Source organism: Camellia sinensis, chromosome 12 (assembly GCF_055761805.1).
Source record: "Camellia sinensis isolate YWXY chromosome 12, ASM5576180v1, whole genome shotgun sequence".
In the NCBI taxonomy this organism is placed as follows: domain Eukaryota; kingdom Viridiplantae; phylum Streptophyta; class Magnoliopsida; order Ericales; family Theaceae; genus Camellia; species Camellia sinensis.
The window spans coordinates 113099685-113111964 of NC_138972.1; the positions used below are offsets into that span (position 1 = coordinate 113099685).

The 12280-nt window shown below is 34.7% G+C and overlaps 1 protein-coding gene and 2 long non-coding RNA genes across 3 annotated transcripts; 1 reads left to right on the forward strand and 2 right to left on the reverse strand.

The window, feature by feature from the left end:
• Positions 1 to 433: 433 nt before the first annotated feature.
• On the reverse strand, positions 434 to 9387 carry LOC145804726 (protein MOR1-like). Its single transcript, XM_082899639.1, has 7 exons — positions 7488 to 9387; positions 7269 to 7334; positions 7052 to 7144; positions 5974 to 6090; positions 5149 to 5221; positions 4514 to 4563; positions 434 to 700 (listed from the first exon to the last, which is right to left on the reverse strand). Exons 5-7 carry the CDS (start codon positions 5159 to 5161, stop codon positions 530 to 532), a joined length of 234 nt encoding a protein of 77 aa, XP_082755765.1. The 5' UTR covers positions 5162 to 5221; positions 5974 to 6090; positions 7052 to 7144; positions 7269 to 7334; positions 7488 to 9387; the 3' UTR covers positions 434 to 529.
• LOC145804727 (uncharacterized) lies at positions 694 to 1964 on the forward strand. The gene is made up of 2 exons (XR_014347076.1): positions 694 to 1021; positions 1759 to 1964. It is a non-coding gene; the product is annotated as an uncharacterized LOC145804727 (long non-coding RNA).
• A 235-nt stretch (positions 9388 to 9622) lies between the features above and the next one.
• Positions 9623 to 10699, reverse strand: LOC145804728 (uncharacterized). The gene is made up of 3 exons (XR_014347077.1): positions 10448 to 10699; positions 9804 to 9878; positions 9623 to 9718 (listed from the first exon to the last, which is right to left on the reverse strand). It is a non-coding gene; the product is annotated as an uncharacterized LOC145804728 (long non-coding RNA).
• Between the last annotated feature and the right edge of the window lie 1581 nt (positions 10700 to 12280).

Sequence of the window (12280 nt, forward strand, 5' to 3'; positions counted from 1 at the left end):
AAAGTTTGGTCGCCAATTATCACATTCAACGACCAAAAAGTTTGGTCGCCAATTGTGACATTCCGCGACCAAAAATTTTGGTCGCCAATCGTGACATTCCGCGACCAAAAAATTTTGGTCGCCAATCGTGACATTCCGCGATCAAAAAGTTTAGTCGTCAATTGTGACATTCCACGACCAAAAAAGGTTTTGGTCGCCATTTGTTACTTTTCGCGACCAAAACTTTTGGTCGGCAAAAGTGAGTTTCCACGACCAAGAGCTGTTTTGGTCGGCAATAGATGTATTTTTTGCGACCAAAACTCTTGATCGGCAATTGTCATTTTTTGCGAAAAAAAATAATTTATTTGTCGCGACTAATAAATTGGTCGCCAAAGCAGGAAAACAATACACCTGTAATTCCTAATAATTCATTCAATCCATAATAAACCTATAATTTTAAAGCATCATTCAAATTAACTGAATCATTAACATTCGACACAATACATAATTCATTAATATTCGACACAATACAACTATTCTAAGTTTTCATTCACAAGTCACATCCATCTAGCATAACAAATTGAAACAATGCATAATTCAGATTTACAGCATCAGGAAAATTGCTTAATCCACTAAGTTGCCTTGATAGCCAATCAAAAAGATCCTTGCGCCCTTCCGTGCCAAGCTTCGCATCCATCAAAGCAGTAGTGATATAACGCACCTAATAAAGAAATAGAATTGAAAAATTTATCAGAGAAGCATGATAGTGGCAGCAACACTGGATTGCAAACCCGTATCTTTGCAAAAATCAATGGCAAAACAGAAATATAACTTCACATTGAAAACATGTAGATATTATGATTTAAATAAATTAATAAATCTTATAAAAATAAACTGCATCAAAAGCATCAGTGCCACAAAGCAAATTTTTAACCATTAAATATTAAAACATTTTAAATGGCTCCCATTCAAGGAATTCAAATCTAAATGTTGTGCCAAATCAAGTATAGCCCCTTCATGGCCTTAATCATGTTGCAAGCAAGTTAATTATATAAAGTCCATCTCCCTATGAAATTCCTTTAGAAATGGAAATAGCATAGCAAAACAACTTTATTGGCCCACAATGAAAGTGGAAATATTATGATAACTGAAGCATCCACCATCCAAAAAACAAAGAAAAGAACAGAAAAAGAAGATGTGTGCAAGAATGAACAATCAAGTGTTCGTAACAAGGCAGAATGTAATAAACCAGTATTAGTTGGACTGCTTACTGCTCCCATGTTTCCAAATAAAACAGAACAACTGTTATCACCCGGAACCAGAAAGTAGTCCCTCCAGACATAATAATACTCCCAAAGGCCAAGGACGCAAACTGATAAACATCATCAACAAAATATGAAAGAGATACACTTGCTATGGCCAACCAAAGACAATAATAGAAGTACATACCGCACAGGCAAGTGCATCACATCCTGCAGTAGTGTTTTATAACAAGAAAAAATTTAATCAATATTCTACATTATATATAAAAGAAAAAGCTCCCCCAGTGGACTAGAGGAACTCGTCCGTCCTGCTTGCTTCCCATCAACAACATCAAAAGTCTGGCAGTGGTTTGAAGGTCAAAACAGAAATTTCTGAAAGGGAGTAAACTCCCCATCCAAAGACCAACTAATGGAAAGAAAATCCAACACAACAGTCACAGAAAAGAAGTAAGTAATGTTTCTTTTCTCTTTCCCAAAACCAAAAGGTAAAAATGAAGTATATCTCTATGGGAAACAGTTTGTCATATATAGAAAGATCACAAAAACATTTTCATTCTATTGGTTTTTCCAATGTAGCTGAGCAAATGAGGTTTAAAAGCAACATATATCTAACTAATTCTAGAATAGAATTGTATATGCAAATCAAGCAGCCATAGTACAGGTAAAATGTGAAAGCATATATATATATATACACGTTTATCTACACACATAGGCAAAGAGTTGTCTAATCATATCAAATTTAAAATTTTCAAATCTATTTAGAAATCAGAATCTGAAATAGCGCGAAGCAGGTCAGGGCTAATAAAATAGATGAAGAAGAGCAGGGCCCGATTGGCATTTAGCAGAACTTCTAAATATTCCCATAGTCCGTGACCAACGCACAATATTTCACCTGAATGTTGCCTCTAGCACGTGTAACTCACTAAGCATGAGATGTTTGAGAAGCAAAGGATGTTACTTCCTTTCATATAAGGCTCAGCCCTCCATTTTCTGTCCCTGGTGCGGTGTGGGATAAAAAATTGCAGAAATATGTTTACCACATTACAAAATGAAAACTCTATACCCAAGCTTAAGCCATTTACCATATCTAAGTTTGTCCTATGACTAAAATCACTAGTCCCACATCACAAAACTAATAAAACTAAGAGCCATATATAAGTTCCATTTACAAAAAAGTAGCCCTAAGCAGCAGATTGCATGGCTTCAATGACTGCAGATCAAACTTTTGATGTCTGGTGAAATTACCCTGAAATTTGGTCAACTTGCCAATTACCATCCCTGTGTATGGGCTGGGAAAAAGTTTCTCCACAAACTACAATCATTTGCTGCACATTGCAAAAGTATTAAAACTAAGAAACATGTATAAATTCCACTCTCATGTAAGTTTCAGTCTCAGAGATGGGAATTTTTTACAATCATTTGCTGGGAATAAGTTTCTCCAGCAACTACAATCATTTGCTGCACATTGCAAAAGTATTTACATAGAGCCAATCAGTTTATTAAAAACCATTAAAGTCTGGCAGGTTACCAGTAGATAGGTTCAAATTGCATTTTTATATATAGGCACGAAAACAATATCAGCGAGAGAGAGGACAACCTTTTTCATATTATTGAAAAGACACTTAGATCCATGCATCAAAAACATAAAAATAAAAATAAAATAACAGAACTTTTGTTTAAACTCCATTGTATGAAAGTAAATCACATAACGTTCATGCCTTAGCTATTGAATTGCTACTTTCTACTAAAGACAATAAGAATGGTATTTTCCTTCCTAAGTTAAAACCTTCAAGGATACTTAGCACATTACAATTAATCGTGTAGAACTGTACAATTTCTGTCTGCACCAAGTACAAATGACAGCAAAAGATGAAAGAGCAATCATTATAGGTGTCATACCATCACATTGAGGAGAAGGAAAATTTTTTAAAAGAAAAAAGGGCACAAGGAAATAAATGAGATAACACTAATGAAACCCAAAAGATATAATTCATCAAGCCATCCAAGACAAGCAAGTATGAACATAAACTGCAAGCACATAGCAGGACAGAAGCATATGATAACACTGCTTGTGGGAAATTTAAGCAGACTTGATATAGGAAGAGAAGCAACCCATGTGCAAAAAGGACCCATCTAGGAGGAATTGAATCCAGGCGAGGTGAATATATCTGCAACACTTACATGTGAAAATATATCTTAAAGTAACAACTAAATAATTACCATAAAATAAATAAATAAAAAGAAACAAGATCCATTCATTTTACTATAACAATGCAGAACACTAATATTACACACCCAAAATTTATATCCAGAATTTTACCCAAAAACATTAAAATCCAGATTCATTCCATGCATGGACCCTACAATACACCAACTAAATCTCAAACACAATTTTCCTTTCTGGGGAGATTTCTTGACAAAAAATTTGGGTGAGTAGATTTCTCAAATGTAAAATAAGGAGAAAACCAAATTCATATAGAATGATATGATAATGAGCCTCCTAAAAGGAACTAGTAAATTCATTGAATTGTACCAAAAATAAAAAGGTCATTTAATTCAATGGAATTTCTTGGTTGTTCTCTGTAAAATACTCCTCCCAATATGATCCATAGTGATGATTTTTTGATTTCCAATAAATAGGTGTAAATAAGATATATTATTTTTTATATATAAATTATATTTATAACATATCTCTTTTTTGATACAATGAAGGAAAATAAGAGGTCCAAGTCATAACTTCTAATGAAGCACATAAAACTTTGGTCTCTACACTAATCTCAATAATTAACTTGTAAGAATTTCAATATCACATATCTTTCAAGTTGCATCAGCAATTATAGAGCCATCCAATAATTCTCTATATACAAACCTAAACAACAAAAACTAATTAATAATGTAATGTATGGTTTCATCATCAATAAAGATTTTCTTTGCTGATTAAAAAAAAAAGATGTGAGCCATTTAGTTTTCACATTATTTTTACAAATATATATACATATATAGGTTAATTATTCAATCAAATAATATTGACCACTTATTTATCATGTTAATTTATGCTTCTTTTTTTTTTTTTTTTTTTTTTTGTAACCTAATTTTATGTTTGTAAACTTATACAAATGGACAGTACAAAAAAATAAAATAGGATCCCATTGTACCAACATGCGTATTTAATTTTTTTTTTTGATTTAATTTTATATACATAAACTTATACAAATGGACAAGTAAAAATATATATTAAGTTGTCTGGGTGATAAGAGTCCTTGATCAATTACCATTAACTGTAGAAACAGCAAGAACACTATCTGATATGTCTTCCAATACCCTAAAATTTAAGATGAGAAACAGTTAATCTGGGTTATAGGTACAAAGATTAGTGTGTTAAGTAAAACATTAAAAACAAATATATATATATATATATATATATTGACTAAAGAAAACAAACAAAAATCAAAATGCATATTTTGTTTACCCTCCACTACTGTAAGGATCTCTCAAGCCATTGGAGAAAATGATATTGCTAGCAAACCTCTGGGGAACCAATTTTATATCCTGTATTTTGGTGTAAAAGATGTGCTTATAAGTTTCAAGTTGGTTTTTTATTTTTGCTAGAGCACCATGAGTCCCAAAAGCTTAAGATGTCAGGAAAAGAGCCCAACAATGCATATCAAGCTTTCCAACACCAAACATCCAAACAAGTAAAAAAATATGATGCAAACGGAAAAACAAATGCAAATGGAGAGACTTGAATCCAAGACCTCTCTTAACCTAAGCTCTGTTACCATGTTATCACTAGTCCCAAAAGCCTAGGAAAGGGGGCCAACAATGCATATCAATCTTTCCAACACCTATGAATGTTGATTACAGCAAAGAAAATTTTAATGCAGCCATTCAAAGGTAGTAGTCATACCTGTCAAATTCATCTATGCAACAAAGACCACCATCTGCTAATACAAGGGCCCCAGCTTCCAACATCCATTCCCCTGAAAGTTCAATCAATGCGTTTAGTATTTTCTTTTTCTTGTTCTATAATTAAATACATTCAGTATTTTGTTGAACTGAAGTTTCCATATATGTTATCTTTTAGTGAAAGGCAGGTCCAAGGAAAAACTTTCCAGGGATTTCAAAAAGAAAATTCTCAAACAAATTGACTTTCTCATGTGATGCCAAAAAGATCTATAGTACAACAAGAGAACTATAGTTTAGTGGAATATCCTATGTAGTTTGATACGGGGAGATATGTTCTCACTTTCCAAAGTCATCCAACCACAACAACAAGTTTCACCAAACACACACGCAGAGGAGGGAGGGAGATGGATGATAATTATGACAATTTTACACCCCACCAGTAGTCATTCCTGGCTTATTCCCACAACAATGCAAGTTACAAACCATTTGCCATAGCTCAGTCAAGAAAAAGAATGTATTCCAGCACCAAACAAGTGACTAAATCTTACACTGACCACTGAGAATCTTAATGAAAACTCCTTTCATGCCAAGCTCCCTTCATGGGATCAATCAAAGGGAGAAACACATTCTAAATTAGGGAAGTATAAATTTTTCAGTTGCCTCACTAAACAGCTACATAACTTCTGCTGAAATAAAACTACAAAGCACATTATCTGATGAAAGAAACAAAGAAAGCAAATAAAGAGACACCTAAAACAACAAATATGTTGCAAACTTGACCCAAGTTCAAACATAACTATTAAGCCAGAAGGTCAACAAAGGTTACCTCCATCCTTGACTGCAGTAACTGTCAATCCAGCACTAGTGCTTCCCAAACCAGTAGTAATAACTGATCTATTGCTCAATTTAGCAGCAAACTTCAAGAATTGAGACTTTCCAGTACCTGGTAGAGTTATAGAATTACAGAGAAGCTTTAATGCATCAGTTTTTGTACCATTTAGCAGTTGAAACAAATTATGAAATAAAAATTTTAGATTGGTATTTATTCAAGACCAACACTAAAAAAACAACGCCCAATTAGTATGTTTAGGAGGGGAAATATTGGGTACACACCTAACCTTTGGCATAGTGCACAAAGATTAGGTTACTTGTTTTCATCTAGATGTCTGTGAACAGAAAATAGCCTTTGCTCAAGTTAGTCATCCGATTTAAATATATATGTACTGTAGCCCAAAAGCAGACATAATTTTACAGTACTTTGCACAAGATAACTTAGCAGTATTACTCCCTCTAGCATATTGTACTTCTAATAAGTAATCATAATACCAAAACCAGGAGGTATTAAGAAAGTATTTCAGGTTCAATGTTCTAACTACAGGAATGCATATTAAAATTACATGCTACAATTTTCAATCTAGCTCATGAAGCAAAAATGACATATATTTGTGATATGAGACTAGTGTAAATGTATGGTAGTGTAAGATCAGTATTTAGAATTGTAACAGCATCCTCAGTGCCATGCCAGGTCTAGTCAATCATGAATGGACTAGATCAACAAAATGTCATGATTGATTATAGGGTGGAGTGAGGATTTAATTTTTTAGTCCAGTTTTAATTATAGTAACGCCAAAAGTAGAATAATTTCCAAAGGTTTAAGAGAGTTTATCAAGTGAAAACTTAATACTGAATTAAAATTTACAAAATCAAAGCAAAACTCTAGTCAGTCTAGAAGTGTAAACAAGTTTAAGGAAGCAATGACCATGGGTGGGGCAGTGTAGTTAATAATGATCGACTATATTCACGATTTCTTTGCTTTTGAATTGTTCAAATTTATGCCACAAGAAGCACGCAAGAATTTACTTATAAAATATGAAGTATATTATATATGAAAAGAAAAAGGTCACCTGGATCACCAACCAGAAGCAAATGAGACTCTCCTCGAACTTTCGTCCCAGAAGCATCAGCATGTTGCACACCTCTAATAAGTGTTAATGCAACTGGATTGATGGAAAATCATCACTAAATATAGTTATTTTTATGTCCAAAACTGAAGCACACAATGCAATGGCAACCTTAGAAGTTATGTGAAAAGGGACAAATTAAAATGGGATGATAAAACACCTGCAAGCTTTATAGTAAAGAGTCCAAAAATCTGTGGGCATATACCTCGCAGAATGGCATTCCTCCCTGTGGTGACGTTGACGTGTTAGGCAAAACTAGAAAAGTAGAACAGCAACCTAAACAACTTGGTGCAGAAGCAAATAGAATCCAAACATAGATATATGTATGTGTATAAATATATATAACCAGAACTTCTTGAATTTTATAAGATGTTTTTACCTTTTAAAGGTGTATCTTTGAAATTCAACCAGAAGTTCTTGAATTGATTAATAACGTCATCAGGAACATCAATGTCTGTCTTCAACTCCTTAACTCTCCTAAAAATGAAAATAATTCATTTAAAAGCAAATATTGGGGAAAGGACAAATCACTTATTTCAAGTATTCAACCTGATTAGAATTATGAACCTATGACTGCAATTCACAAAGTAAGCTTGCAATAGGGTGAAGGCAGCGAAGTACGCTTCAAGCTTTTAAAGCAAAGTATTAAGAAATAAAATGCAATCGAGTTACTTCTGGCCAGAACCAAGAACACATATCATTATGAAACATGAATAAAGGGATTAAATTATCAATAATAAAATAGCAAATATTCATCATTATCAAGATTATTGAAAGGCTCAGACTCCAGTAGATAATTATGGGTGCCATATACCTGCCTTAGTTCTGGAATAAAAATGTAAAAGCAGGTTTAAGTTATTGCTGCCCACATAATCCTGTGCCATGCCAATGATGGTACTGGCAAGACTCTGCTCACCATGATGGCAAGCTGAATGCTCAGATGCATAACCAGAGAATTGAGCAACTTTTGCTTCCTTCACAAAGTTGCGCTTGAAAGAACAGAAAAGGATCTTCCTTTGACCTGGTTTCAGGCTATCAACCATTGAAGGAATTGACCAAGAAGATAGAACACTAATTGGCAGTATGATCTCTATCAATAACATGAATGAAGTACATTAACAAACAGACAATCCAGAAAATCCAAGTAAATTGCTTTGAAAATCCAAGTAAATTGCTTTCAATAAAAAAAAATAAATTACATGGAAGGACAATATCTCATCAAGAGCAATGAAGAGTTGATCACTATTTCAAATGTACAATCACCAAAGTATGTGGATTACAATTTTAACCACTGGCTTAGATGATGACAGCCAGAGACGTACAGATTCAAAATCGTGACTGTTAATTGTTTCCAGATAAAAGGACCAAGACCCACTATAGGTGATAAACAAGAAGGGTTGTGTGAGTATGTGTGTGCACGCTAGATATATCTGCATTACAATTCTAAAAGTCCAAGTATCAAGGTTGATACAACATATAAATGACATTTGAAGATTAGAACCAATTGCTAGTTCTGAGTTAGTGAAAAAAAAAATAACAATTTTAAACCCCTTAGAACCATATATGTGGGAGGTGGAAGTTAGAAAAAGCACTTTTATGGAGTTTTACATAAATTCTAAAATTGCCTTTTCTAAAAAGCAAAAACTGCCAATGTTTGAGTCAAGTTGAGTGGGGAGATAGCCCCAGAAAAAGGAAGACTGAATGAGACCAGCTGTTGCACTGTTCCAGTTAAACTCTTGTGAAAATGGAAGCATTGCAATGCTCATATTCACCTAACAAGAAAAATTTAGAGCAGTTAGAATTTGAAAATATGATTTCATCTTTGTTAAGAATTGTTCAATATAATAGAACTGCCTTGCAGGTTGCAACTACTTAGGAGGAGAAGAAATATTCACAGTGAAAACTAAAAATTATTTCAGAAAATATAGAAGAAAAAAAAGATTCAAGATTTGGTTTTTATAGACTATCCTCTGTTTCCCAATTACCAAATAAAGTAGCTGAGGAAAATACTCACTTTTTAATGATTCCTCATTTTGATATTTGCTCAAATTTAGGTCATTTGGAAAGAATGAAGTAAAATCTCACTGGTATTGCCTAATGCGAACAACTAATTGGCTTCGGTTGGTGATTTTTTTTTTTTGGGTGAATAAGACATAAAATAGAACAAAAAAATTTACAAGTTTATAGGGGACATGCCCTAGGCCCTACCCACACAACACAACAGCTAAGAAGCCACATGTAACGAAACCACTGAAGCAAAGCCACACAACAACAACAGCCACCCAACACTCTCTTCCTTCCGAAACAAAAATGCATACTTCTATAAAAACCATACTGAATACAGAAAAATCTAGCATGCAATAAAACTTGTACATCAGATTAGACTAGAACACAGGGGCAAGAAACAATAAAAGAATTGTCAAGGTGCAACATAACTGAAATTTATAAATTCAGAATGCAATTTTAGAACTCAAACCATCCACTTAAATCTTGGGATTGTAATGCCATGCATACCTAGCTGATGTGGCCAACATATTTGGTTTCCCAGAATTAAATCGAACATATATAACTGTGTCTTTTCCCCACTCAAAGCTATTCGCAGGCTGGGACCTATTTACAATGAGAAAAAATAGCATGTAAAGGTAGAAAAAATTCAGGAAGTTAAAAAGAATCAAAACAAGTAGAGTTTCAAAACCTATTATGATCCCATATATCTACTTGAGCTCCAGCTGTGGCAAAGATATTACCCTCATATTGGTGATCAACAGCCCTAAAAAACATATTCATCACAGATTGAATGTGTTAAATCAAAAATTAACTCCAAAAACAGATTTAATTTTAATTTTCATAACAGATTGATTCAGAATTCCTGAAAATATAAAACAACTAAGAGTAGTAGTTACAGATTCAAACCATTCCTTAAGCACAAACCATTCAATTCCAAAACACTCAGACCTTGATTTTCAATTTAAATTTAATTTAATTCCAAAACACACAAACCATACAAACATTCAAATTTAATTTTCAATTTTTACAGATTTAAATCCTAATCATTTAAAAAATCACTCTAAAGAATCTAGAATCATAACTCAGACCTTGATTTTTAGATAACAGACATATACTCTTACCTTTGATCTAAGATCAAACAGATTCAGATCACACAGAACACACAGAACACAGATTCAGACCAAAATAGATTCAGACCAAAACAAACACACAGAACACAGATTTAGATCTGTTGGTCCAACAAACACACAGAACACAGATTCACATTCGATCGGGGCAAGAGAGAGAGAGACAGAGATTGACAGAGAGAGAGAGAGAGAGAGAGAGGCTTACCCGTGAATAGATCGGTGCGATGAGAGAGTGAGACGATCGGTGCGATGATATGAACAACGAGAGAGTGAGAGAGACAGTGATGAGATGAGAGTGATCGCCGATCGGTGCAGAAGATGAAGATGAACAACGAAACGAGAGAGTGAGAGAGACAATGATGAGATGAGATGAGACTGAGAGTGAGGTATAGACAGCGATTAGGGTTTTTTCTTTTGTTTGTTATAGATGAGGTGAGTGAGATGGTGAGAGATGGACGGTTAGATTGAAAGAGGGAAAAAAAAAAGTAATTTTGGCGACTAAAATATTAGTCGCTAAAAATATAATTTGGCGACTAATTTTTTTTTGTTGCTGAAAATAAGTTTTTGGCGACCAAATTTTTGGTCGCCAAAAAATATGTGACCTTCCGCGACCAAATTTGTAGTGGGTCGGTAAAAGCATGCCACTTTTTGCGACCAACTCATTTTTTGGTCGCCAAAATATAACCTTCTGCGACCAATAATATTTGGTCGCCAAAATTAATGATCATTCGCGACTAATTGATATTTGGTCGCCAAATGTCATTTTTTGGCAACCAAAATTTTTTTGGTCGGCAAAAGTGGTCGCAAAATGTGTAAATTCTTGTAGTGATAGCACCGTAACACACTGTATGGCAACGGAAAGTTGCCCCTTGTTTGAATAGTACTGCAGCGTACTATAACCAGTCTCATGGTGAGGGTCACAACCGAACTCTTGGATACAGAAATGACAAAGATGACCCGTTCAATCTCATAGACAGGACAGTTGAATTTGAAGTGTTTTACGGCTGGACTTCAGAACGAAGTTGCCTACGTATCCCAAACATGGGAATCAAGCCTTATGTAGTTCGGGGTTAAGGTACACTCGGGTATTAACCTCTCTTTTTGCGTTCTAACTTTTGCCAAGGCCGCCCTTCCGGGTTTTCAACTTTGCGAGCTTTGTTTTTCTTTTCTTTTCATTTCTTTTTCATTTTTTTTCTTTGTTCAGAATTTTTCATTTTCATCACTTTTCATTTTCTCTTTTTTTGTTCTTTTTTTTTTTCTTGCTCTAACTTTTGCCTAGGTCGCCCTTCCGGGTTTTCGGCCCAGCGAGCCTCTCAAGGGTAAAAGTATAACTTGGTCCCTGTCAAATGGTTTTGAGATTTCGATACCATCTGAATCCAGAAGAGTGGTCGTTGTTCGCTGATGATGTAGGAGTCCATCCAATGGGGGGCTGAATTGCCCCCGGTGTTGTGGATAGGAACTTGGTTGTCCTTCAGCAATACTTCATTCTTTTCCTCCTTTCTGGGATTTGGCATTCTTGTCGATCTTCGTTAGCTTGAGAAATGCCCCAACTTTAGACTGTTCGAGCGCATTTGACATTTTTACTGCCCCTAGCTCGAGGGGTGCTTCTGATCTAGCTTCACAAGCTTCTTGATTTGACTTTCTTGCCCCTAGTTCGTGGGTTGCTTAAAATCTGGCCACACAGGCCTCACATCATGATTGACCTTTGAACGTTTTGAATCCAAGTTCAAGGTTTGAAAGTAAGAGGTTGAGTCTTGAGGCTGAGATCGATCTTGGGCTACACAATCTTAAGAGCAATTCCACACAGGTCTTCGCAAGACGGCGCAAAACACATTTTTTTTGAAATCTTTTAAGAAAGCGACTAGTCGCTCGCGCTGAAGACAATGCGGAACCAATCTGGATCAGGCCAGGATCCTTCTCAGTACTCACATTAACAAGCATGATTTCAATTATTAAGGGCTTAGCATGCCTCTCTTTCTCTCAATTGATCAAATTTTGCAAAACCCGAGGAATTCCTTCCTCTTTGTTTTCATCACAA

Excerpts from the sequence above, each read along its gene's own strand:
- LOC145804726 (XM_082899639.1), bottom strand. Across the intron at positions 701-4,513 it reads TGCTGTTTCTACAGTTAATG|GTGCGTTATATCACTACTGC; the intron begins GTAATTGATCAA and ends TTTCTTTATTAG.